Source organism: Coloeus monedula (assembly GCF_965178545.1).
Source record: "Coloeus monedula genome assembly, chromosome: 26".
Taxonomy (NCBI): Eukaryota; Metazoa; Chordata; class Aves; order Passeriformes; family Corvidae; genus Coloeus; species Coloeus monedula.
The window spans coordinates 4071081-4097694 of record NC_138806.1 but is presented as its reverse complement, the minus strand read 5'-3'; the positions used below and the strand labels follow the sequence as shown (position 1 = coordinate 4097694).

Below are 26614 nucleotides of genomic sequence, written 5' to 3'. Positions count from 1 at the left end.
ACAGGGTTGTTAATTACAATGAGGTGAGGTGTAGTCGGTTTTTTCATGTTTGCTATACACAGAGTGCAGTTCCCTAACTCTGGTATAATGCTATAGCCAGCATAGCTAGTTTATGTCCTTCTGTTTATGTTCTACTTTGCTAAATTTTATCATTTCGACCTACACTGAAACAGGCAAGGTGAAGTCTGTATGCAGTTTGATTTTTATTTCCCCCCATTTAAATCACCTGTAACAGACCCTGAGGAGTAATTATTTTGAGGCTTGTTATTTTGCCAAATGAGAGCTTGTTACACATGCCCTTAGACACTATTTAGAACCAACCTGCAGAAGCCACACATAGAAAAAGAATAAATTAGTAATGTGTATTTATTTGAGTTTGGTTACAATACACAGACAAGGAGGACACTGAAATTATTACTGAGATATTTTTTCAGATAACATGAGTGACAGTGCACAGAGCAGCAGTCAGAGTAAAGGAAATTTTTGCATAAATACAGACACTTGAGTACAGGGATTTCACAGTTTTCACAGCAGTATGTTACAACTTTACACTTTAAATTACTACACCAGCTTGAGTAACATTGGTTATAGATCAGCAGTGGTCCCAGGGTTCAGGTACAGTCAGACTAAGGATAAGAACATGATAAACAAATTGAAAAACAACCAACAACAAAAAAAATCCAAAGTCATGGCTTATGGGAATGACAGGCACGTTCCCCTCATGGGAAAGGTACAGCTTGGTACCAGAGTTATGTTCAGTAAGGCGTACCTATGAGCCAAACTCTACCCCCCAAACCCTAACTCTCTTCTGGAAACAAAATGAGAACAGGGAGAAAAAAAAAAAAAAAAGGTGAGAGACAGTATTAAATACAGCAGGTAACAGAGGGAATAGCACAAGTTTTGGTTTTATTAGAGTAAGTTTCTATCCTTATAAAACAGTCACTTTGCACAGTTTGACCAGGCAGCTCAACATCTCTGTCCCAATGACGGTCTTTATACATCACAGTCCCACCGTGGCTGACCCCTGGACAGGCTTCTGTCCTCGTGCATTCCAAGGCAACACCAGCCTCTCACATGGTCATGTGCTCCGGTAGGACATAGGATATGTCATCCCAGGGGTGACGGTACAGACCCTGCTTCAGTCTCTTCTGGTCCAGGTAGTGTCCTGAAATGGGAGTGGTTTGTGTTACAAAATTCCCATCCCTCCTCTTAGTCTTTGCCTTGAGTTGGAGTTCTGGAGTGCATTGAATGCCCCTGGGTTTCAGGTTTGTCTGGTGTTCCTGGGGCAGGGCAGCCCCAGGAGGAAGGAAAGGGCAGGGAGGACGCAGCAAACTCACCAATGAATCCCATACTCCTGCCCAGTACAAAAATGCCATTGAGAGCTCCTATATCAATATATTCATCTGCTTCTTCCCTACAAAACAAAGGAAAATAAATGGTTCCTGGTAATCATCTATTTAAGGAATCAATCTCAGACAAGCTGGCACTTGCTCTAGTGCCAGAAGCCACACAAATTCCCGTGACAGCTTTCTGCTCCCAAAATCCAAGCCAGGCTATGTTTCCTCCTGACCCCCAGGAGCTGGCAGGGCAGCTTCATAGCAGCATGATCCAAGAACAGCAGCCCCAACACTCACCGTGTGAAAGAGCCACAATTCCTGAGCACGTCAACAAAGGCCACTCCAATAAAGCCATCTACATTCAGGATAAGGTTTGGTTTCTGAAATAAAACACACCCCAATAAGGATGTCAACAGTGCAAATGGTGTTCACCTGGCACCTTCCACTCTAAAGGTGACTTGAGGGCTGCCTGTAGCTGGGGACACACCAGCAGAGCAACAGAGAGGCTGCTCAGCAGCCTGAGCAAGAGCCACACTTATTTGGGGCTGGTTTTCCAGCATTCCCATTGAGAGGTCCCTCGGGTCAACCCCCATGAGGCTCCCTGGCATGGGCCAGTGCATGTGCCAAAGCCTCAGATTTACACCCAGCAGTGCCAGTGTGGACAGTGGCCACACAGATGATGGTTTGGCTTGTTCAGCATTTTCCTGGTAGCCAAATGTCTTCAGCCTTTCCAAACTGCTGCTGTACTCAGCCTCAACTCTACCCTAGACACAATCCCCAGCAACAATTTATGAAGCACTGCACTGAAAATAGAGCTGAGCCCCAGTCACTTTCCTTCCCATGAAAACCAGTGCCCAGAGCAGTTCAATACTGGGCCTTTCACCTTGGAAGTTGTGATTTTTTCTACTTCAAGTGCGTAGTCCAGCAGCGGAGTGGCTGGGAAGTGCTGCTTCACATAGTCCTTGAGAATCTGAACTCTCATGTCAGGGTTGTTTATCTGCAAGTTCAGAGCACATTACAGTCAGTGATGTTGCCTCTTACAGATACTCTTTGCAGATTTGGGAAAATTTGGTCACTAGCTGCCTCTGAAACTTGCCAACTTTCTTTCCTTTGTTTTTGCTCTTCCCCACCCTTCCCTAAAAATCCCTCCAGTTTGTCCTAATGCAGTTTTCTTACTGATTTCACTCGGTGTCCAATGCCCATGATCAGCTTCCCTTCTTTCTTCATCTTATTCACAAACTCCATGGGGATAATCCCGCTGTCAAAAGCTTTGCTGAACATTTTGGCTGCGGCATCCAGTGCTCCCCCAAACCGGTCACCCTGGGTGCAGGACACAAAGGCAATTACAGCAAAGGACTCCACAATTAAGATACAAACCCAAGATTATCTCCCCCATCCACTCTCTAGGTCCCTGTGGCATTCATGACATTAGAGTTGGGCAGGCACCTGAGAGAAAGCATCTGCTTATCTCTCACACGAGTGCCAATTTGGAGTCAGTGCATCTCTGCTAGAGACAACATGGGGGAAAATGCAATCCAAAGTCTGTTTTACTAACACTTGTCAGAGTTCAGGCAACCAAACAGAGTCAACACTGACAGCAATTTGGCTGCTACAAAATATTTCTAGACTCAGGATACAAACTAGTCTGGCTTACTGAAAAAATGGACCAGATTTGAAACAGAGCACTGAACTGTTATAGTTGAAATTCAAGGTGTGAGTGGACAGACACCACCAGCCTGTGACTCTGCAGCCAATCCAAAAATTAATAGTAATAAAACCTAGAAGAATAATAGTAACAAATCTAAACCTCCTGGATGTCAGGTACTCACAATAGTAAGAAGGCCTGAAGTGAGGCTTGAGACCAGATCTTTGCCAGCCCTGGCACAGACGATGGTGTTGTGGGCTCCAGACACGGCCGGCCCATGGTCTGCTGTCACCATCAGGCACATCTCGATGAACTGGCAGGCGTACCTGGGTAACCTGGGCACAGACACCACATCAGTCAGGGACAGAACACAAATGCAAGTGTTTGTAAAGTCCTTGTCTCTCCACAGTTGAGGTGACACAAGTAGAGAGTGTGCATCAGGCCTACAACACAGAAATTCCCTCAATGCACCACAAGACTCATGAGAAACTTCATCCCGAAACTAAAACACACTGTATGCAGCCCAAAATGCTGATGTGGTGTCATGGAAGGAATACAGAGATGGCATTCCAGTGAATCTACCTTCACAAAGGAATCCTGGAGTTACTTTTTTTGTTTAAAAGTCTATTAATAAACAAGAAAAACTCCAAAGAATCTTATTCACGAACTCCATGGGGATAATCCCGCTGCCAAAAGCTTTGCTGAACATTTTGTGAAAAGCTTGTGAGCTTTCACAAGAGCTGCCTCACCTCCTCTGAAACCAGAGCAGGCCTAGAACCCCTCCAATTCCCATCTCCTCTTTGAAGACCTCAGTGATGGGCATCCCAGCATAGATCAGCTCCTGTCCTCGCTCGTCACAGATGCTGGTCATGAAGGAAGCTGGTTTGCGAATCAGTCCCAGCTCCTGAAATTGAAGCATAAAGACAGGATGTTAAACAACCCACACCAGCAGAAAGAGGCAGCACAGGGCAAAGTGGGCAAACAGCAACACCTCAGGCTTGCCCTTGGAGCACCTTCCACAGCCCAGAATCAGCACAGGCAGCAGCTCACAAGTAACACTACAAAGCACAAGGTATAACCCCAATGTGGCATCCAGAATCACAGCAAATGCCCTGTCTGGTTCCAAGGAACCCAAAAGCAGGTAAACCAGCACAGCTCACCCTTGCCCATGAGTAATCCATTGGCACAGTTGGAGGAGGCACTTCCTCAGCTGGTTCAATCACTCTTTTGGCCACAAGATCCTGGTACACAGACCTAGGGAAAGAATCTATTCAGTAACTTTGGTCCTAAGAAATCCAAGAGAGGTGATCTAACCCAGACCTTAAAACCCCACAATGAGTAGAAGTTGCTTTCCTTAAGCAGAAATATATTCCCTACCAGGCCAGAATCAGTGCCCTGACAGCTTTTGTTCCCTGCTGAAGGTGCCCTGTGAGTGTGACTTACTGAATGACCTCTCCCAGCTCATCGAAACTCCGGGGAACAAACACTCCAGCTTCCTTCAAGGCTTGATTCTTTGCTACAGCAGTTTCGGAGGCTTGGTTGGCACAAGCTCCTGCATGGCCAAACTGCACCTACAAACAGGAGAAGAGAGAGCAGTAAGGAATATGGGCTGTTACACCTGCAGAGAGTGGAACAGAATAAAGCCCTGACTGGGAACACCAGTGGCTTCCACATCTGCATCCTCTGGGCTGCCAAAACGCCTGGTTACAGTCAGAGCCAGCAGGGCAATCACAGGGATGTTCTGACCTGGAATCACTCCAGGCTCATCCATTCATGTTCTGCCTCCCTAAACTGCCCCACTTCAGAACTGCTTAACATAGATCTTTGCCATTCCCTCTCCAGAAACAGGCAGCTATTGGAATTTGTTGCTTTTCCTGGGATCTTTAGGCTCCCTTCACAAGTAAGCAGAATCCCCTGGAAATTTCTGATGACAGAACTACAGAAGCACAAGATATCTTTATCGTTTATATTTATGAACTTTTGCACATTAAAGTTACTACTGCCAGTTCTGGAAGGTTTAGGTACAATGAGAAAAGTTGTGGTTTTCTTCCTGTTGTGGATATATCCTTATTTTGTGCATCTGCACCCATATTTGCACATACCTCTGAGGAGAACATGGTGGCACAGGTACCAATGCACCAGCACACCACTGGCTTGGTGATCCGGCCTTCTTTAATGCCCCTGCAGATCTTGTACTCTTCTGTGCCTCCAATCTGCAGGGAGAGAAAGAGATGGTTCCAAACTGCACTTTTGATAAAACCAGCTCTGAGACACACACAGAAGCATTGCTGGGAATTTTTTTTCCCTTTTTCCCTGAATAATGGCTGAAGTCTCAGAACAAAGCCTCCTGATTTTTTTTTTTTTAAAGTAGGGAAGACTATGCTTGCCTGTGGAATACATTCAATTTCTTTTGATGAAAGCAGCAAGAAATAAAATTTGGAATATTCAGGAAGAGTAGAAGTAGCTGCTATTTAGCATCCTTGCAGCCAGCTCAGTTGCTTCCAAAACAAAAACCACACATAGGTATTTCTCAGGTAGTGAAGTGGTCTCACTCACCTCCCCCAGTACTACAATCATCTTCACTCCTGCAGTATCCTGATAACGCAGGACATGATCCATAAAAGTTGAACCAGGATATCTGTGTGCAATACAGGGGAAATGGTTTTATTTCATACTTTTCTGAAAGAAAAACTAATACCCAACCTGCCCCTTCTTTCTCCAAATTACCAACAATTCTTCTTGAAAACCAGTGTCTGCAGAAGGTGCCAACTCGTACCTGTCTCCTCCGATGGCCACCCCCTCATAGACCCCGTCGGTGGTTCGGGAGATGATGTTGTTGAGCTCATTGGACATCCCTCCAGAGCGGGACACATAGGCCACGCTGCCAGGACGGTACAGCTTCGATGCCAAGATGTTATCCAGCATGCCTCCTGTGTTGCCTATTTTAAAGCAACCTGGCTTGATCCCACCAACCTACAAAGGAATTAGAGAAAGGTGGAAAGCCTTTTAAAATCATGAAACTGAGAAATGCTTGTATAAGGCAGCCTTGTACAGACAAGGGAGGACAGCAAAGACATTAAGATGAGAGACTAACATGCACTTCCTGTGACTGAAGACAGAGTGCATTGTAGGATACTTCATCCATTGGAGGAAGCTGATCTGAAGGTTAAGAAAGACAGGAGAAGACGGCCATCAGTACTTACAGTTGCAGGCCCAATGATGGTGACTCCCTTTTTATCAGCTGCCTTGATCAGTTTGCGCGTCAGGGCCTCCGGAATGCCCTCGGCAATAATGGCAATGGTGCGGATCTGCAGCAAGAGGAAGAAAACCATTGGTACCCCCAGGAGCTGCCCCTTGTCAGGCCCCTGAGAGGTCATACTTGGGAGGTCACTCTGTGCACTCTCATCCAGGAAGGCCCAATGCACGAATCTGCAGCTGCCATGATCTTCACAATAGTCTCAATGCTCCGGTCAGGGAATTTTCTCCCCCTTGCACATCAGAGCAGCACTGTATTTTGATCAGCCTGAAGTAGCTACTGCTAACCAAGAAGCACCAAGTTCCTCTTAAATTGCAGCATTAGGATTTGCCAGGGACCCCCAGTATCCTCCTCACAGTTTGTGAGGGGTTAGAATTGGGGATTATCTACTAAGTCGGAAGACCAACACAATTTGCTAATGCCATCATGGCTTAAGAAAATCTGGTACCCTGCTGACAGGGTCTTCCTTCTTCTCTTGGGCTTCTTCTGGATCCTGTGCTCACCTGGGGATAATTCATGGTTTCCACAGTGCTGTCATAGGCAGAGCGCAGAGACGCAAAGTTGATGAGAACGTCCACCTCTGGGTGCTTCCTCATGGCATCTGCCATGTTCTTGTAGACTGGGATCAGGATTTCTTTGTGGCCCCAGTAGAACTTCTGCCTGTGGTCACCACTGTGGAAGAGAAGATGGGAAAGCCCTGACCTTAAGGCTGCTGGAAAGGCAAAGGGACACAGTGCATGCAGACAGAGGAGTTTACAAACCCCATTCTCAGCCCCCGAGACTGACTGAGACACTCACGAGCACGTGAGCGTGTGTGGGGAGGGACCATATGACAGCAGAATGTTCTTCAGAGAATAGGACAGAGCAGCATATGGAAGGAGACGGGCTAATGGGGACAGAGGCATCCAGCAAGATGTATAAGCTCTCCCACAGTGAAGTTACCAGAGCCTTAACTCTACTCCAAGCTGGAAGACAGAATGAGGCACAGAAAGAGTAATGAATGAGAGGTGTGCAAAGCTGTGTCACTGGGCTGGTGCTAACACTGGACTGGGGGAACAGGAAACTGGTATCTGTGGTGAACAGCCAGGACAGCAATGGGAGGGCCAGTCAGCTTCCCAATCCTGCTACAGTGGGACTCTGCCCATCCCACAGACGCTGGAGGGGAAAGTTTCACTGTAGGTATTTCATAGACAGTAGATGCTCTGACTGGAACTGCAGTGAAGTCTGACTGGGCAGTTATTTAAGCGTGTGGATACTGGCTGCATTCCCATACCAGTACATTCGTGACAGAACATTCCAGGTTCTGCCAGCCTGGCTCCCTCCAAAAGGTCAAGTAGAATCAGATAATTACAGGTAGCCTTAAATTTTAATCCCTATTGCTTTTTCTTCCTTAATCAACTGCAGCACTGCCAGGGGCTGCCACTCACCTACAGACATAGCTGTGCCTGCACTCAGTACCCCAAGGTTTGCACTTGCTGAGAAGTTATTACAGAGCTGCAATTACCATCAGAGCTGCAGAATAATTGTCAAGAGAAGTTCTCTGCAGGACAGAGGTTGATTAGACATCAGCTCTCCAGGATGTCTGTAAATACCATAGGAATGAACCAAGGCTCCTGCCTGGCTCTGGGCTCCCACCTCACTGTACTGGAAGTGACAGCTGCTGTTTCCCTTCTCCCTACTCGCCCTGTCCCACAGGGAGACCCCCCCACACTGAGGGGGTACAATAAAACAGCTCATGCACACCCCAAGAGCCCCTCTCATCCCTGTAGGGATGAGTAAAAGAGGGTGAACACCACAAGGGAACTCTCTATCCAACTGAAGGATCCACAGGCTTCCTGCCTGCTAAGTGACCACTGCTGCTATTGGAAAGAATATGAACAAGATTTTTATTTTTTTTTTTAAATTTTGTTTGGCTACATATCTGCTTTAGTCTGTCAGCAGAGCTGCTACAATTCTGGATAATATTTGGAGGGGTAATTCCTGCTGCTGCAGGCACAAATTAAGGTGTCTCAGACAAGCACACAGCCAACAGCAGGTGAGTGGAAGGAGCCTTACACAGCCTGCCTGCCTTTGCTGGGGGCTGGGAAGAAGCCCAGGTAGTCACACCTGCCTTACTCACTGAGTGAAGAACAGAATTTGGACATCTGTTAAAAGCGCATGAAGTGGAACTTCAGTTCTGCGGTGAACATTAAGCTGTTTCAACAGCGCAGCCCAAAATCAATGACTGAAGGAAACAGAGCAGCCTACAAAGCCAACCCAGGGGTGGAAGGGAGCAGAGGAGAAGGTGTTCTCAGGATGGAGCAGGGATGGAGACCAGGGCAGAGCTCCACTAAAGAACCGCAGAGACTCAGAGAGGAGGAAGGTCACAGAAGAGTTGGAGGGAAATGGAAAAGCGACGCGGTCACAGGCTACTTACGTGAACGGATAAACCATGGCAGCCACTGAGGGCTCATCCCGGGAGCAAATGTAATCAAAGTCCAGCATTCCTTGGACAGCCCGGGTCTGCATCCCCCACACAATCGCTTTGGTGTGGCGGCTGAACAGTGTTGTGGCTTTACCTGCTCAGAGAGGGGAAAAATACCAAACCATGTTCAAATTGTACCCCTGAGCAAGACACAAACTGCAACTTTGCCAAATGTCTGCTGAAAGGCTCCTGGATGAGTGCATTCCCCCCACCCCCAAACTGAACCCAAGAGATGAGCTGCAGTTTGCAGGATGGAGTAGTCACATTGTCCAAATTACGGAAGAAACTAGATGAAACAGCAACCCCTTCCCTGGATTCTGAACACAACAGCCAGGTTTTGGGGTTCACAAAATGGGCAAGTGAATCATAGGAGGGAGGCTGATATAGGAAAAGAGAGTAGTGAAAACTGCCTCTCCCTTTCCTCTCATGGGCCTTCCATCTTCCTCCCAGTTTTCTTATGCAAAGCTGAAGAGAACTTAGAATTTCCTTTATTTATTTGCATGTAGCCCACAGTCTGGGCAAACCTTGAAAAGCTGGTCAGGGCACCACAGTAGAATGACAGGAAGTTTAAAAAAAAAAAAGAAAAAAAAAAAAAAAGGCAGGAAATGGTGGGAACAAAGGAAGTAAAGGAGCTCAACATACTAAGGTTTTCTTTCCTCCTTTTTTTTTTTTTTTTTAATGATCAGAATCCAACACAAACTTGATGACTCCAAGAATTTATATATGGCCCAAAACTCAGCTTCAGGGGACAGAGTCACAGGAAAAACAAAAGTTCAGCCAGTGAAGATGGACTGCTGGCTTAAAGTCTATTTACACCACTTGTCACAGCACAACATTGAGTCCCTCCTTCTGACTCCAGACAGAATTCATTTTAAAACTTGTAAAAACTCAGAGCTGGTCAAACTTGGGCTACTGCTGAGTTCTTTCTGGATTTGCATCAAAGGTAAATAGCACTAGGGATTAAACAGGACCATTGTTCCTCTGGCTTCAACAAAAAAATCAGTCCTTGCCCTCCAGCCCTACACATTCACAGTTCAGATTCACTGCAACATGACTTGTCATTAGAGAACTGCTTACCCTGAAAATTCTGTTTATCTTGCAGGTGCCTGCAAGGGGGTACCATGAGTACTCCCAGGAACACCAAAATGCAGACCCAGAGAGGCAATGCTGCTTGTCTGAGAGCACACAAGCAATAATCCAAGAATTCCCCTTCTACTGTCCCTCCTCACGATAAGGGAGGTAACTTGAAGCTCTACTTTGCCCCAAGTTCAGCAGCTTATTCTCACCCAGCACAGAGCCCAAGAGTCTTAAAGTCCTTACAGAATAACTTCACTTGATGCCTTAGGTTTTAACTTTCCTATTTTTCAAATTCTGTACTGCTTAGTGTGTAACTGTGAAGTTTCTTGTAACCTGTTAATTTCTGCTCTCTTGTGCTAGGTAGACATAACAAAGCCTCTCCGGGCCTGCTCTTCAAGGACACCCAGACTGTCCTAGACCCAAAAAGTATAAACCAAAGAGCCTCTAAGGGGGGCAAGTGGAGGGGAAATTACATCATTAAACTGAAGTTTTAATTGGAGAATTAACCCTGATATGCAAATGAACCAAACCTATAAATTGTGAAGAACTCATGAGCTGTCGTCCACCTTGGGGTCCATCTTGGCAATAACCTCTGGCTCGCCAGGGTGTACCTTTGAAGGCCTTTCAAATAAATACCAACTTTTACTCCCTTACTCCTGTCGAGTCTCTGTTTCTAGGAGGCCTCTTAAGGCATCACACTGAGCACAAGCTTTAATAGTTTGCTGGACTGATAAGGCAACATTTAGTTTGTATGTGACTTTTCTGTACTTCCCAAACCTGATAACCAGGGCCCCTGAACTACTTTGTTTCCCTTTGAAATAAGATACCAGTTATTGATCACAATGAGTGACTCCTCCTTTTGGAAGGCAAAGGGAACAGAGCTTTTCACCATGTGCCTCAGGCTGTTCTTCTCTGTGATGGTTGTGAGGAGGAAGGGAAGAAAAAACAGTTTGAGACCTGGTCCTCTCTCCCCCAGAAATAGGAAGTATTTGTGCAAAGACATATGTGATCTGCACTTGAAAAACCAGATGAGAAATTCACATGGTGACAGCTAAATATGCTGGGCAGGAGGGAAGGACCAGACAACACAGCAAACTTTTGGAGAGAAAAAACAGCAACAAAACCAAGAACTAAAAAGTCAGCTGCCAGCGAGGCCAGGCACATTCAGCTGGTCACACGGGTCCTACCTGAACCAGGTCTCGAGGCTGGAACTGAATCTGTTAAAGAGAGAATCACTCATGCAACAATATGACAGAGCTGGCTGCTACCAGCCCACTGGCCAGGCACCCAGGGAGGTGCTGCAGCAGCCCTCTTCTCCACAGCACTCAGGGCTTTTGGGTTTGTTCTTGTTAAAAACAAGCAGACTGGAGCCCTCTCACTGTACTCTCTCTTGATGTGCTGTTTCTGAATATCCCAGCTTGGAGCAACTCTGACTCCATGTGTATGAGCTCATAGCACAAGTGAGCTGCTAAAACACTTAACTACACTCAAAGATAGGCAGATACCACAAAACTGCTTCCCTTTATATCTAGAAAAAAATGCATTTGTCTCATGCCCATCCTGCCTTTGGGAACAGCAGAGCATTGCCAGCAGCACTCCCAGGGCTGGACTTACCAAGAGGTGCTGTTGGTTTTGCCTTCTTAGCTGGAGCAATACCATCTGGTTTGGACTCAGAGAAAGACGCAGTTCTGCTCGGTGCTGGAGTCTGAAAGATTCAGAAGCCAAGTCAGTGAGGGACAGTGCTCCAGGTATGGCCTGGAGCAGAGAGGAGGAGATGGCCTCACTTTGGCTACACTGGTCTACTACAAAGAAGATGAGTTTTCAGATAGGACAGTTTCAGTCAAGTGACAGAAAACTGAATGACCCAGTGGGTTCAACAGTCACATTGTCAGCTTTGAGAGGCCACATTTTCCGCACAAGTGAGATGGGCATTGGGGGGCCTCTCCTGATAAACTGCACAGGTAGAGTCACGCTGGTTTTCCTAAAGCTTCCTACAAACCCTAGTGGCCAAAACCTATTTCCAGCCTGTCTGGACAGAGGCTGCTGCCTTCATGAGGCTCTTCACCCATGTCCCCTTGCACAGTGGGGAAGGAACTCACCGAGGGGCTGCCGCTGGCATTGAGGAGGAAGTTGGCGGTGTGGGCTGCGGCGGGCGGCTGGTTGGGGATCGGCCGGTGGCCCAGCGCCATGCCCACGATCGCAGTCATGTGGGTCTCCGTGCCAAAGACATGGATGGGGATCCCTGTGGTCTTCCCTGTGGATGTACACAAGAGCAGTCAGCTTCCTCAGGGGGAAGCTCTGCCAAAGTGAAGCATTTAACCTTGAGAAAACTCAGCAGAAAGCAAGTGGAAGAAACCAGACGCAAGAACAAGACTTAAGGAAAAGCTTGGTCCTTACCAACTTCTCCCATGACACGTAACCCTTCCTGGTAGTTTGGGCCTCCTCTTCGTACAAAGATCCTCACCTCATGCTCCTTCAGAGGGCCTTGGTAATCCTTAATTGCTCTCACAATGCCCTAAAAGAAACACACAGGACAGGTGACCCAGGCAGCCAGACATTTACCCTGTGCCATCATCTCAGGAACTCCTGGAAGAGATGGGCTATGAGCCTCAGCCAAGCATGGAAGTGGGAAGAAAGGTCTGGGGCTGACAGCTGGGTGTTTGCTGATGTTTGTGACTGGTCACTTACTTTAAAGGTGGCTGCTACATTGGTGAAGTTTGCAATGCTGCCTCCAATAATCAGGATCTTCCCTGTGGGAAAAAATACAGGTAAATAAAACCATTTCAAGAGCAGAGTAATCCAAGATTATGAAGCAGTTAAGGACAAAGTGAAACAAAGCTGCAGAGTAGCCAGCTGTGTTTAGTAGAAAAAAAGCCCTAAAGCAGTTCTATTTAGTAGAGCCTGGAAGATAAGAGCTTTGTACCAAGCAAGAATGTTTGATAAGGATCTCTCAGGCCCCATAGAAAACCACAAGTCCTCTCTCTGAAGCAAGAGCTGACAGAGGTTCCTTCAGAAGGCAGCAGTACATTGAAAGCTCTGCCAGGGAGAGCTAAGCAGAGTAACAGCCCAGATCTGTCCAGGTTTTTCTGCCAGACACAGCTTCATAGCTTTGGAATTGCAGCGTCTCCCTCACCTTCTGGGTGCTTCTCTCGGGTCATGAGGGAGAGGATGGTTTTAGCGTAGTCGTAGGTCTGCTGCTCGCTCGGGGCCCCTGAATATTCCCCGTAGTTCGCCAGTTCATTCACACCCCCCAGGTCACAAATGGTGTCACTGTAACAAAAAAAATTACCTATTTAAGAGATTAGCTATAATTTGAGTCACTATAAAGGTCCTAAAGTATTCCAAATCCCTGGGGAAGAGAGGGACAGTGCTGTCTACTGAAAACAAAGCTGCTCTCCTCTTGGTGCCAGTGACTATTAATCTTGTCATGCTCCCCAGACACAAACTCAGTGACCACCACAACAATCATATTACCCTCAACAGCCTCCAGCCAGCTTGTTTCTTTAGAAGTCAGAAAGGAACTGTATCTCTGCAAGAAACTGTATCTAACCCTAACGTTCCCAAAATTAAATTCCCTACAGGACACTATGTTCCATAGCCTGGTGAGAAATCTGCACAGCATCTTCATTCTGAAGAGATCCCAGTCACAGCATGGGAAAAATGGCTTTAGAAGAGCTTACTTTCCAGAGGCTGCAGCAATTATGCTCTCCCAGCTCTTTAAATCCTCCCCCTCTGGAAACCTTGCTTCCATTACCTGTACACCACGGAAGCACCACCACCAGCCACCATGGTCCAGATCCTGCCTTTGGGGTTCAGGATCGTAAGCTTCAGGCTGGCCCCACTCTTGGCATCCAGGTCAGCAATGTAGGCTTCCTGCAGAGAGAGCAGCACAACCTGAGCTTCCTCCTGCACCTGCCTTTTCCATCCTGAGGGTTCATAGTGCTGGGTGCATTTGGACACTCAGAGCAATCACATCTCATCAGCTACAGCAGAGGGACAGCAGAGCTACAGACACAGCATTTACCAGGGACAGAGGTCCTGTGTGTCCATCCCTCCATCACAAGGGAGTCATAAAATCTGAACAGAACTGCAAAGTCTGTTCTGGCCTTATCTGAGACTAAGACCTGAGGAAATCTAAAAATCATCTCACCCACGGTGACCACTCTGGCTGTGCTGCAGCCAGGAACATAATCACTGAGAGCTGTAATTTGGCTCAATGTGGTGCTCCTGCAGCCCAGTGTGCCAGGCTGCTGAGCAGCACTTCATCAGAGTTCATTAACATTCCCAGCAAAGACTCTGCCATAACAACCTTCCCAGAGACTTGGAGATGGATGATTCAGAGACAAAACCTGAACTAATCTTTTTAAGAGCAAATTGAGTTGAGTGTTGGCATCCAGCAAGCTACATGGAAAAGAACAGCTAAATGGATTTCCTGGCCACAGTACAAAAACCTTCCAACTGAAGCATAATTATAATTATTAAAATGAAAAAGTCAGGACAGAAATCTTTTTAGAGGGAAAAGAACAGACCCCCGAAATAAGTAACAGAATAATTAAGGAGAGAACTGTACTTCCAACAGCCTCTGAAGCTGCTGGGACCCATATCTGGAGCACTGCTTGTGCATCCAGCAGTACAGACCCAGGGAATTTGGAGAGGGAAGAGGCACTGCTAGACAAACAAAGTGCTGCCTCATCTTGTCCTCACTTTTTGGAAAGACAGGTGTATTAACAACTTCTTACTTAAAAGTTTCAGAGATGGTGATTATTTTCTCTGGATTCACACTTGGATGCAGCATTTGCACACAGCTACTGCTCTGCTCTCAGAACTGTCACTGAAACACTGAGGGAGCATCAGCTCCCACAGGGCTCCCAGTAACCACTGCTCTAGCAGAAAAAGTGATGCTGAGGGGAGCAACATGGGCAAGAAACCACAGAAGGAAGCTCTGCATGGGTACAGAGCTCTGGCACACAGCTGAGGAAAGTTAAATACCAGCCTCCATTAAAAAAAGTCAATTCTGAATTAAAGAACTGACCAAACAGAGCTGGAAAGCAAACCCAGTTCAGAGTGTGATTCTGATCAGTCCTAGGACCACAGCTACCTGTGCACAGGTTATCATGGACAGCACTGCCAAGGTGACACAGCAACAAAACCACTGGAAACTGTAATGCCATAGGCATACAAGCAATGATGAATTCAGGACACAATGAAGGAATTCCATCTGTCACTTGCCTCAGGGTAAGCTTCCCTGCCAAAAGGAGGGGGGAACTCCACATCCCCCCACTTCACTTTGCAGATGTAGTCAGCCGTCGCGTCAATCTTCGCAGCCAAATCAAGGATGTAAACACCATCCTTAGTCACCACTGTAATGAAAAACATCACAATTAGCTCTGGCTTGTACAGAGACACAGATTTACTCCAACATGTGTGATCTTCACGCAGAGATCATTGCAAAAGCTGGGTGACTGCTGTTTCCCCTGGCACTGGGCTATATCTACCAGCCCCAGCAAATTCCCTGAGGAATTATCCAGTAATTCTGGCCATGGTCCAGACTCTGTCTCAGGGGCTGTTTTGTTCTAACAATATTTTTACATTCTTCAGTTCTGCCTTAACATTCATTTCAAGGGAATTTTTCATTTCCTCATTTTTAATTCACTGAATGAACAGCTCATTCAGACATATCACTGCCACTTCCATACTTCTGCACATGGCACCTAGTGCTGTTGTGAATTACAGAACCCAGAGAAGGATCAAGAACACATTCCAGTATTTCAGAACAGAAAGTTCTGCTCCCAAAAATATCCGTTACCTAATGGATTGATCTCAAGGTACGTAAAATACAGATCTTCATAAAGGTTGAACAGGCCACAGATGAAGCTGGCCAAGATGCTGTAAAAAAAAAAAAAAAAAAAAAAAAAAAAAAAAAAAAAAAGTAACACAAGTTAATGAAAGCAGCCAAATCCAAGTACAGCCTGCTCTGTTCGTTGGTATTAGTGGCAATCTGCAAATCTACTCGGCATCAATTTCTTTCATTCTCATTCATCTTCTCTGGATGGAGCCCCGGTGATGGATGACTCAAGGGAAGGAAGACCTTCATGACTCATTTTAATTACCCTCCACCAAACTCTGCTGAGGACACAGTTGCTCACAACTGTCAGAGCTGTGCAGTCTGATTTATCTCCCCACAAGACAGAAGCGCATCATTGCCTCCCTGCTGAAACCCATCTTTGTCAGATCTGAGCTTCGTTAGCTGTGCTGGGGAGGAGGCTGCAGTGAACTGATGGAGTGACAGGCTCCTTCAGCCCTTCAGTACTGCACAATGTCAGCAAGGATTACGCTATGTTTGGAAAAATCATGACTCATATTAGGATAACTAGGTATGGGCATCTAATTGAGGGAGATGCAGAAGCCTTGAGATCTACAGATAAGCCTGCAGGAGAAAGAACAGGAGAATAACTTTGGAGACCAGGGCAGAGCAAGGGAGAGGGAAGTTCTGAATTAGCAGTCAGATTCACATCTCGTCATCATTTCACAGAACAAAAGAAACTTCTATGCTGGCACAAAGGATCAGAATTCAGTACATGTCTCCAGTCTCAGGTTGAGACCTGAGCAGGCTGACAAGTGCTGCTGCCAAGTAAAGGCTCAGCACGAGGAAACCTTATTTTTGGGTTTTACAGGCACCTCAGTAAGTCAGAGAGCTTGGATTCAGGATGCATGGCATATTCTGGAGAGCAGCAAGAAGGGCAGGAGAGTGAGCTTCAGGGTGAACAAAACAGATGGATGTGGCACTGAGATAAAAGAGAGCAGCTACTGCACTGCTGGTCCTTCCCAGAACTGCATCTCTACTTACTCCTTCTTGTCAGCTGGTGCATGCTGCAGGAGATGCTTCTTCACATCAGATTCACTGAGCTTCTCATCCACTGCCACGAGCAGCTTCTGAGCTTTGGCATCCACATCTCCCACATCCACACCCCCTTCATGGTGGAAGAGCACGTAGTCTCCCTCACGGGCAGCGTATATGCACACGTAGAACTCTTCCTCCTATGTCACAGAGCAGGGACAAGCATTAACCAGCGACACCCAGAGAAAACCCTGGAGAGATTTTCGTGCCAATGCTGGGACTGGGGCAGCTGAGGCCACCATCAAGCTTCCCAAGGAGCAGCAGTGCTGAAGTGGCCCTAACGCTGCCCAGGGTGTACACCAACACTGTCAGCTCAACAGCACATTCCCAAACTCCTGCTTTCTCCACTGTGCCAATCCAGCTAAGCATGCAAATCCAGAGAGATTTAAAAGCCCACTTTAATGGTGTACTAACCTGTTTGTGAGGGACGAAGGGTTCAATCAGAAAGTTCTTTAGGATTCCCTTCGCGTTAGCAATCTGGGGACAGAAAACAAGGTAAACACCCATAACCACTTGTCCAGCACATTTGTGACAGCATAAGGAAAGCTTTGAGAATTAATCAGCACTGCTCTAAAATTGCTCCCTCTCCACTGTGCCTCCTGAGGAGCCACTCCTCCCTCTCCAGCACTGCATTCAGCACTGTCACCCCAGGATATCTGGTTACAGGAGTCAGTCACCTTCCCCATCTCCTAACAGGACAGAGTGGTATCAGAATTACACCAGGACAGCTGCTCTCCTCTCCTGCCCCAGAGACAGCACTGTCACTGGGCCCTGCTCAGCATAGTGAGACACAAGGGCTTGAGCTGCTCTTGGCGTAGTGGAAAATTCAGAAGTGAGGAACTCCTGAGCTAGTGGCAGGAGCAGAGGCATCAGAGTACTGCTCACCCTGAAATGGTATCAGGGAGCACAGAAGAGCGAGAGAATCCTTTAGCCTCTTATTATGGGTCCAGGAACTGTTCAGTGTAGGCACTTTCCTGTTATCCAAATCCACGTTTCCAGGCTCAAGAGACATTGGGGGATACCCCCTGCTCCGCCAGACACCAGTGGTCCCAAGCCTGTGGCCCAGTCCTTGCTTTAGATATGGTTGTTGTATTGTGCTAAAGGAGTAATTTCCACACCCATCATTTTCCCAGTGGGGAGCACTCAAGATGCAGTTCCTGCTGTTTCCCAATCCTTCAGGCAACCACACCAGCTTGGAGCTGGAGCCAGTGGCAAATCAATCCCAGCAGAGCCAAAGGCATAAATTCCTTGAGGCAGCACAACTCCATCAGCTCCCAACACACAGCAGCAGGGATGGCAGGCACTTCATTATCATTAGCATTGCACTGTCATTCCCAGGAAAATAAATATTACAGGGCAGCACTGAGTTAAAATAAGGACCTGAAGTAACACTCAATCATCAGCCAAAACACACGGGGTGGCTGCAGTGGAGGACCAGTTTATGACAACTTTTATACTGTCCTGGGAACAAAAGGGAAGCACTCACCGTGGTTTCCTGGCCCAGGCGCTGCTTGAGCCAAGCCTTCACCTGATCCAGAGTGAGATTAATCCCAACCAGTCCAAGCTTCCCACGTCTCTTGATGAGCTGATCTGGCTTCACCACTAAACGCTACAAAGGTTGGGCAAGAGATTTAAAGGAAGTAGCATTAGAAAGTGACTTTGGTCAAGTGGTTCTCTGCAGATAGTGAAGTAAAAACCTAAATCAGATCTGCACAGCACATGTCCTTGCAAAATTCCTTTAATCTTAGCAAATCCAGCTCCTGGTACAACATGCCTGCAGGTTCAGGTTTTTTTATGCTGTACTTTGAGAAAAGCTGCCTTGTTTCTGCTCAGCTGTGAGCAGACATCAAAGACTGAGCTGACAGTTTGTTCTGGCTTTTTTTGATGAAAAAACTCAATAAAAGTCATGGCAGACACAGTCAGTTGCTCACAAAAAAAAAAACCCTAACAACTCCTGCTGTCACTACACTTTGCTTATGAGACTGGCTAGGGCCAGGGTCATGCACATTTCAGCCAACTGATACCCACAGAAAGCTGCTCCTGGGTTACACACATCTCTAGCTTGCAAATATCTTTTTAAAAAACCAAACTATAACTGGGTGTCATTCTCCTGTACTGCTGATATGTCCTGGAACTCCAGCAACTTAAGAGCCAGAACACATCGTGTCGCACTACAGGACACTGAGCATGGTCTTGCTGCTGGATCCTGAAGCCCTTTCCAGCCTTACAGAACCTGCCTTAAAGGCCCAAGAGTATCCTTGCTCCCTTTTGGCTTCCTGCAAGGCTTTTAGAAGCACTGCTGATCTCTTCCTGCAGTTCACTCAGGCACTTGAGCATGGAACATTTAATTAGTGCTGGCTTCTATCAGTCAGTCAGTCAAGGACTATGAGACATTCATGTTCTCCAGCCAATGACTTAATATAATTAACCACTGGAAAGGAGCCAGCTTAGACAGCTAATAAAAAGAGCTCTGGGTATGTTTTCTCTACAGAAAGTATGAGGATATGAGACACAAAGAGAAAAGATCTTGCACTGAATAATTAAAAAAAGGAAGTTCTCCCTGACATTTTGTTTGGATTCAAGAAAACTAAGCAGTGTCCTTACTGGACATAAAAGCCAGACACGGAGAGAGCACTCCCTGATTTCAGAGAGCAAGACTTTGAAAACAGGGACTGATATTTCTGTCTGAACCAGCCTCCTTTACCTTCTGTGCAGTTATGAGCAACTTTTTCACAGCTATCTCTGCTCGTGTATTTCACAGTCTTAAAGGAATAATTGGCCCCCCAGGTGATACTGAGCCTTGAAGAAAGGTTTGTTTCTTCATCAGGGTTGGGAGTGACTGTGGCAGAGCAACAATAGCAACCAGTCCTTTGGGAAGGATCTGGAGCAGTGCTCAGGTGCTCCAGGAAGGCAGGTCCTGCTGTCCCTGTCCTTACCTCGCTCAGGAGCCATGGGTGGTCCTGTGTGAGCCGTGCCCAGTCCGTGGCTGGGGTGACCCGGGCATACTTGAAGCGGTTCTGGATGGCAGAGGACGTGCAGATGTACTTGTACAAGAACTCCTTCCCCGTCTGCTCAGAGATGGCTTTGGCTGACATGGCTACCTAGTCTGGATGGGGAAAAAAACACAAATCCATCAGGAACAGAAACCTGTTCTGGCCAAGAACTCCACATCACTCTGCTCAACACAAACCCAAAGCAAACCAAAGTCTCCCTGTTACACATAAGATCATAAAACTCCCCTGATAAGCAAGAACTATTCATGTTACTAAAACTTCTACCCCATTCCCCTGTCACAAACACTCTTTTCATCCAGCCTTGTCTGCAGGGAAAGGCAGAGTCCCTGCAGCTTGTCCCAGCCACCAAACCTTTCCTAAATCCACAGCTTGGAGCATCCCCTCATGTCCAGGGCAGTGCCCAGCTCTCTCCAACGTTGCAGCACCCAAGGTTTGCTGCTGGGGGGGTCTGTGTAACACACCTACCACTTCTCCTGGTGCAGTTCCAGGGAGGGAACCCCTCCCTTGCACCCACTCCTCTAAGGCATCATGTATTCCCAGCCTAGCCTGACGGCAGACACATCAGCAATGCCCATCCCTTGTCTAAAGGGAAAGGGAAACATTGCCAAGATTACCAAAACCTGAATAGGTTACAACATTGTTTTCTCTTGTTTCAGAACCAGGTTTCTTGGAAAGAGCTTCACACCTGACAGAATAAGATGCTCAAGACAACAAATATTAAGGTTAAACTGTTTGTTTTGTTTTGGTTTTTTTTTTTTAAGAAAAATTCCTAATTCAGTCCCTTTCCTATGGACGGTTTTCTTCTCTTTTCGAGTATATTCCAAACTGATGTAAGCAAATGATTTCTGACCTCAAGGGTATAACTATTCTTTTTGATATGCAGCAACAAAGTCATAGGTGTCAAAGATGCATTTATTTTTAGCTGTCATAAACACTTATTTGAAAGAATACTTCATCCCAGTGATCCTGTCTGCATGTATCACACATCAGAACTGAGTGCTGTGATCAGCCAGCAGGTTTGGTACGTCTGGGGGGTCAGACTGCTGACAGGGAGGCTCAAGCAGCAGCTCCTCCTGCATTTTGAGTAGCTGGGGTCATGTCACTGTTCCCCAGGCACAGCCAGTGTGGCAGGAAACAAAAGCACGCTTGGGATGGATTCCGGGAGAGCTGCAAAGCAGAACTGCACCAACGCAGAAAAGAGGAGCTCAGATGCCCTCTGAGCACCTGGACAGCCAAGTACTAGAGCAGCTCAGTAAGACTACCTGCCCTCACAGAACAGATAGCCCACGTCAGACCCGCAGAGGGAAACAGTTTATGAACTCCAGTTATTTCTTAAGCTGCACTCTGGGTAATAACCATCAGTAATCAGCTGGGCTATTCATCCTATAAGCAAACACAGTACAGCCAGTGATTAACTAGCCATAACTAGAAATAAAAAACTTTCTCCCTAGACCAGGAAAAAGTTAGTCGGAGGCAGGTTACATTCCCTGAGCTTCCAGAACCAAATAGGTCAGACTGAGTTAAGTGCTATTACTGAAAGCTGGTAACTAAGCTTAAGGACCAGCAGTCAACTTTGCCACTGACATACTTTCAAATGCAATTCCAAGGTTAGAAATCACAAAGGCAAAGCTACAGAAGGGGCAAAAAGACAAAGAACAGCAGGCCTGCTTTCAAAGAGTTCTGATGTAGAACCTGAACACGATTGCAGCGCAGCTCCCAATTTAATCCCATTTCAAAACGGGATCAGACGATGTTTCTGCAGCACTCCATCTTTCATCAGAATCAACCCCCACTCCTGTCACTAGAAACACTTGATCCTAACACCCCTACTGAAACAGCCCCTGTCGGTTTGTTAGCCCAGTGCCAAAGCCAAGGTGGCCCGAGAAGAGGGAAATTCTTGTGAGCAGCCAGAGGAGACCAAACCCCAAACCAACACCCCAGCCTGATCCTACAGGCACACACAGACATGCTCCCACAGGCACCACGCCGCTGCCCAGCCTCAGAGCTGCACACACACAAGTCATCTGTACTGCAGAGCCCAAAACTTTCCATTGGAATTTGTACTTTAAGCAGAGCTATTTCTGAGAGCAAACCCTGCTTCTGCAGTACCTGGAGCCACAATTTGTTCTGCCTGGGAGGAAGCTGTAATACTCCTGCTTCAAACCCCTTCGAAATTCATCAACTCCACAATCTGCTCAGGGCCTGTCCCGGAGAAACAGCATCACAATTCACTGCAGCACAAGCAGATGGGTAAAAGAAAATGGCAAACATATTTCTTTTAAAAACCCAAGTATTTGTCATTTCTCCAGGGTGCCACAGAGCCCCGGAACAGCACTGCAGAACTTCAGTCCACATTTAAAAATTAAACCACTTAGGCTGATGCTGGTTATGCCAACGAATCTCCTGCAATTGCAGGAAACTGGACCCAGGGTGTCCCTCAGGTCTTATTAAGTCTAGTCCTTAAAAAACCTCAGTGGGAACAAGTGACATACATGGGATTCCTTAAACCTGAGGGACAGAAAGAGGAGCTGTTCCTCTCTCAGAACCATTTCTGGTCATTTTTATGCTGCTCCATTCCGCTGCTCCTCTGGTTTCCCTCACAACTTCATCACCTCATTTTTGAGGTAACACTACTGGGGTAAAGAAAGGAAATTACAGAATTCTTACAATAGCAGTAGATGAAAAATAACATCCTTGTGTCATGGCAACAGAACAGCAGGAATGAGGCTGTTCTGACCTTATCTGCCCGAGTTTCACATTTCCTAAACATTAGCAAGTCTTTAATCACACCCCTCACTCAGTTTTTCCACCGTTCCTCATGGGACAGAGAGCACAAAGCAATTGCTTCAGTCTGCTGAACTGTTCAGCTAAGAGATCAGCAGGAAAATAATCCATAGGGCATCAGCAATTCCTGGCTGTGTGTGCTCATGCAGGTCCCTTGACAACCAGGGAGACAGGATCAAAGCAGGTCCATTAACTCGCTGCATCTGTTCTGCAAACACCAGGCAGGGGGACAGACTCATGTCACTACAGAGGCAGAGGAATCGAATGTCCCCAGTTTCAGAGGAATAAGCCAGGTTCAAATTCTTATCTGTCAGAATAATCTTATTTTCAGCCATGTTTAGCACCTGCAGTGCTGACCAGTGCTGGGGAGAGCAATGGCTGCACCTCTGAAGAAAAAACCAAGAAAAAAAATCCCTTTCTCTGCCCAAAACACAACCTGTGGGATAACAACGTTCTTTTCTGTTGCTCTATTCAGCATTCATTAGCCAAGACTGACCTGCAATTTTCTCAGCACTTCAGGTCCCAGACCTTGCACCCACCACAGACAAGGGCAGATTCATGTCAGCAGCACAAGTGCCACAGATTTCCATGAATGATTTGCGTTCATTTACTAAGGCTCCAACACAAACAGCTTCCCTGCAACACCTCATTGACCTTTCTCTCACCATCCATACCCACCGATTCAAAAAGAGCTGGATTCCAGCCTTTGCTAGCAAGTCCGGAGCAAGTAAGACACATGGATCAGATCATATTTTTGGGAGCTCAGCAGCACGTATTCCCTCAAAACATCACCTGTCAAATATATGCAAAGAAGCTGATGCTTGGGGAAAGTTCCCTGAGTGTATTGACAGAGAAAATCAGCGGGATGGTGGTAAGGCAGGCAAGACTCCTTGAGCTGGATGTTGTGTTTGCTGTGACACAACTGCTACACCTGCCCCAATATATCAGCAACCAGCTGAAGAGGGCATGTAACAAATCCAAAAGAAACATGAATGGAGAAAAAGGGAGGCATTCCTGACACAGAACCCAGGTAAAGTCTCCCTGACTCCCAAGAGATCAATGATGTGGTACTGTTCAGAGTGACAGAGTCTGTTCTGCAAAGGGAGAGAAAGTATTGCAGACATTGATTTAGTTTGTTTTTCTTCAGACCAGAAGAAAAGATGTAACTCGGCTTCACCAGTCTGTGTTCACACAGAATGTGCTGCTCACACATGGAATTCTCTGAGATCTGGATTGGTACCGTCCTCCAATCTCACCTGAACGATGCTTCTGCAAGGAGGAAAGGACTCCCTCCCCAGTGAAAGCTTGACACCCACTCTCTCAAGAATTGTCTCAACAAACCCACACCGTAAAGCAGCCTCCCTGCTCCGTCCCGGGTCATTTATTAACATAGTTCAAGCCCAGCCAGTATTTTCAGCCCACGGCAGCATGAAAAGTTACATCAGCTCCCACCTGGCAAACGCGTGTGTTTCGTCAGAGGATGGTGAGGGCTCAGTGCCGTGGCCAACGGGAGGTCATGGTCCCGCACCTGTGGTTGGGAAACGCTGTGCGGGGTGATGCAAGGAGGTGCTGCATGCCCAGCTCTGGGGGAGGCTCCCTGCACACATGGAATCTCTGAGAAAAGCACGCAGCCAGGGAGGAGTACGGACTGGTTACATGTGGGTAACTGAGAGCAGCAGACAGGCTCCCCACAGCTGGCGGGCACCCAGTGCCACAAGGGCGGAATTTGGGAGTTCTGTCATTAAAGATCATCTTCTTCTACAGCCTTGGGGCTCCTTAACAAGCTTACTCCTTAAAGCACTTGCCCAGTGTACAGCAGTAACAGGTTCCCTAGCCATCGTGGCTGGGCAGGACTCCCAACTGTGGCTGTCCTTGCTTAGGAACCACTTCAGGCAGTGCTGGAACGGTGGGAAGAGCCCTGATACCCGGAGAGAGCTGCCAAGTCTCACATGCAGGAAACCCAACAGGGTTTGGGTAACAGCACTGGACCACAGAGCTGATACTCTGAGCTCCAAACCCAGTTAGGGATCAGAAAGAGTACAAACAGGATAGTCAGGGTGCACCTCAGTTTCCAGCCTTTAGACACTACTGCAGACAACAGACTGTTCAACCGAGAGAAGGGAGAGTCTGTATAGCAGGGTGAGAATTTCGAAAGCAGCAAGACAAACAGGAGGTGTTTGCAGGCAGCAAACAGGAGAGCTGGAACACAGCCAGCTGTCCCGGGAAGGGAGCGACACACGGGCTGTGTACGCTCGTACGGCCACAGCGAGATCCCGACGCCGCGCTGCTCCTCCAGGATGGCCACGAAAGGATTTTCCTTACGGCAGGGAATGCAAGTGCTTTGGCCAAGGCCCCGTTGGACCAGGGGCGAAAAACGCGTAAAGCCGGAGCCCTTTCCCAGCCCCTCGGTAATCTCTGCGCTGTGCCCACCGCACACTGCCCGTACCCCAGAGCCGCCCCGGCCACCGGGACAGCAGCGGGCGTCAGCAGCGGAGCGGCGGCGGCGGCCGCAAGGTCAGGAGCGGCTGTGCCGGTGGGAGCGAGGGGCTCTACTCCGGACCGTACCGGGACGGCCGGCCCCCGCTCCCGCCGCACACCCGCTACTTGAGCGAGCCCGCGGCGCTCCCGCGGGCTGCGGGCCGCTCCCGGAGATCGCCCGCCCTACCGCGAACTATCGGGGCCGGGGCCGGCCAGGATCAGCGCGGCTCCCGGCCCGCCGACCACCCCCACTCCCGCACAAGGCGCGTGGGCGCCGCGGCAGCGCCAGCGCGAGGCCCCGCCATGTGCCGGGCAGAGCCGCAGCCATTCTCCGGGGCGGGTGGGCCCCGCCGCAGCGGCGCAGCCGCCCCGGCACTCACCTGGGCCCCGCTCGGCTGCTCTACCCCGCTCTGCTGCCGCTCCGGCCCCGCTCGCGTCGCCGCCACCGCCTTTTGTTCGCGGAGCGCGGCCTCCCCGGCCCATCGGGCTACGGCCGCCGCCGCCTCCGATTGGCCGCCGCCGCCGCCACGTGTGCGTTGCCTGAGCGCCTGCCGCGCGCCCATTGGCCGCCGCCAGTGGGGCGCGGCCGCGCAGCCTTGTGGGAGCCGTAGTTCCGACACGCTCGCCCCGCCCCCAGTGGCGCCCGCGGCCCTGACCCCCCGCGCTGGACCCGCCGCCGCTGATGTCACCGGCCATGATTACGTCAACAGGTCCCCCGCCCAGCGGTACCGGCGGCAGGAACGGGGCTCCTTCCTCAGCGCCAAGACATGCCGAGAAACCTCCCACGGGCGTGTTGTGGCTGCGGGGACGGGCAGTGCCCGATGGTACCCACGGGGGACTGGCGGGACCGCCGGAGCCGATTCACCGGTGCCACTGCGGGCGGCACCGCTGGAGCGCGATCCCTGGGAGCAACGGGCCAACGGGAGCGGGACGAGACCGCTGTGACTCTCACGGACCCTCCCGAAGCACCGGGAATGCTCGGGGAGCCGGGTGTCCTGCCTCCCCCCTGCTCCGTTTCCTCACCAGCCTCTCAAGGCGGCCGCCGCGGCTCTCCTGCTTCCTAGGAATACCCATCCCACATTCACTTTTTCCTTGGTATTTCCAGCCTGTGACTAACGTGCTCATCAGAGCGCCGAGGGAGCACCCGGGGTGGTGTCTGACGAGAACAGGCGGCCTTGCCCCGGTGGCCGGGGCTGCCGTGTCCCCATGGCAGCGTCACCGGGCTGGGCACAGCCCTCACGAGCACACTGCTCCTGTCCACCCCGCTGGGGACGGCGCGTCCCACTCGGCGGTACCAGTGCGGGCAAATCTCCCTGGAAAACAGTTACCGAACGCTTAAACTGCCTGAAATTCTCTGCCCGGCTCCCCGGGGACGGGGTGTGTCAGCCCGGCTTCCCACCCCAGAGCTCGGCCGTGGGTGTCTCCCCACCCTGGCGTGACCCCCACCCCGCCTCCCGCCCCCGCGGCTGCCGTCCAGAGGGGCTGGGCCAGGGCCAGGGCAGTCCCGAGCGCGATCGGGAGCCTGGCGGTGCTGATCTGCCTCGTCGTGACATTAAATGTCATCGGTTCCGAGCGGGACAGATGCCCCCCCGCCCTTACTCTGAGTCACTTGGCAGGAACAAAGTGTTTCAAGCAGAAATCTTGGCGCAGGGCCTGACCCA

General features: G+C 48.7%; 1 protein-coding gene across 2 annotated transcripts; it reads right to left on the bottom strand.

Annotated features, from left to right (window-relative positions):
* Positions 1-386: 386 nt before the first annotated feature.
* LOC309582295 (ATP-citrate synthase) lies at positions 387-25454 on the bottom strand. Of its 2 annotated transcripts, XM_082297370.1 has the most exons (29): positions 25334-25454; positions 19614-19783; positions 18164-18286; positions 17092-17154; positions 16627-16817; positions 15586-15665; positions 15005-15139; positions 13534-13648; positions 12913-13049; positions 12468-12529; positions 12177-12294; positions 11879-12033; positions 11394-11484; positions 10967-10996; positions 8655-8796; positions 6742-6910; positions 6186-6290; positions 5759-5955; positions 5539-5620; positions 5085-5195; positions 4426-4553; positions 4143-4236; positions 3732-3886; positions 3167-3317; positions 2514-2657; positions 2221-2334; positions 1635-1717; positions 1338-1414; positions 387-1165 (listed from the first exon to the last, which is right to left on the bottom strand). In XM_082297370.1, exons 2-29 carry the CDS (start codon positions 19770-19772, stop codon positions 1071-1073), a joined length of 3306 nt encoding a protein of 1101 aa, XP_082153496.1. In that variant the 5' UTR covers positions 19773-19783; positions 25334-25454; the 3' UTR covers positions 387-1070. The 2 variants fall into 2 exon arrangements, with proteins under 2 accessions (XP_082153496.1, XP_082153497.1); XM_082297371.1 differs by lacking the exon at positions 10967-10996.
* Positions 25455-26614: the final 1160 nt, after the last annotated feature.

Coding starts and splice junctions, on each gene's coding strand:
- LOC309582295 (XM_082297370.1), bottom strand. CDS start 19,772: ATGTCAGCCAAAGCCATCTCTGAGCAGACGGGGAAGGAGTTCTTGTAC. Junction 5,956..6,185: donor CCATCATTGGGCCTGCAACT/GTAAGTACTGAT, acceptor ATTCCTTTGTAG/GTTGGTGGGATCAAGCCAGG. Junction 1,166..1,337: donor CAGGAGTATGGGATTCATTG/GTGAGTTTGCTG, acceptor CTCCCATTTCAG/GACACTACCTGGACCAGAAG.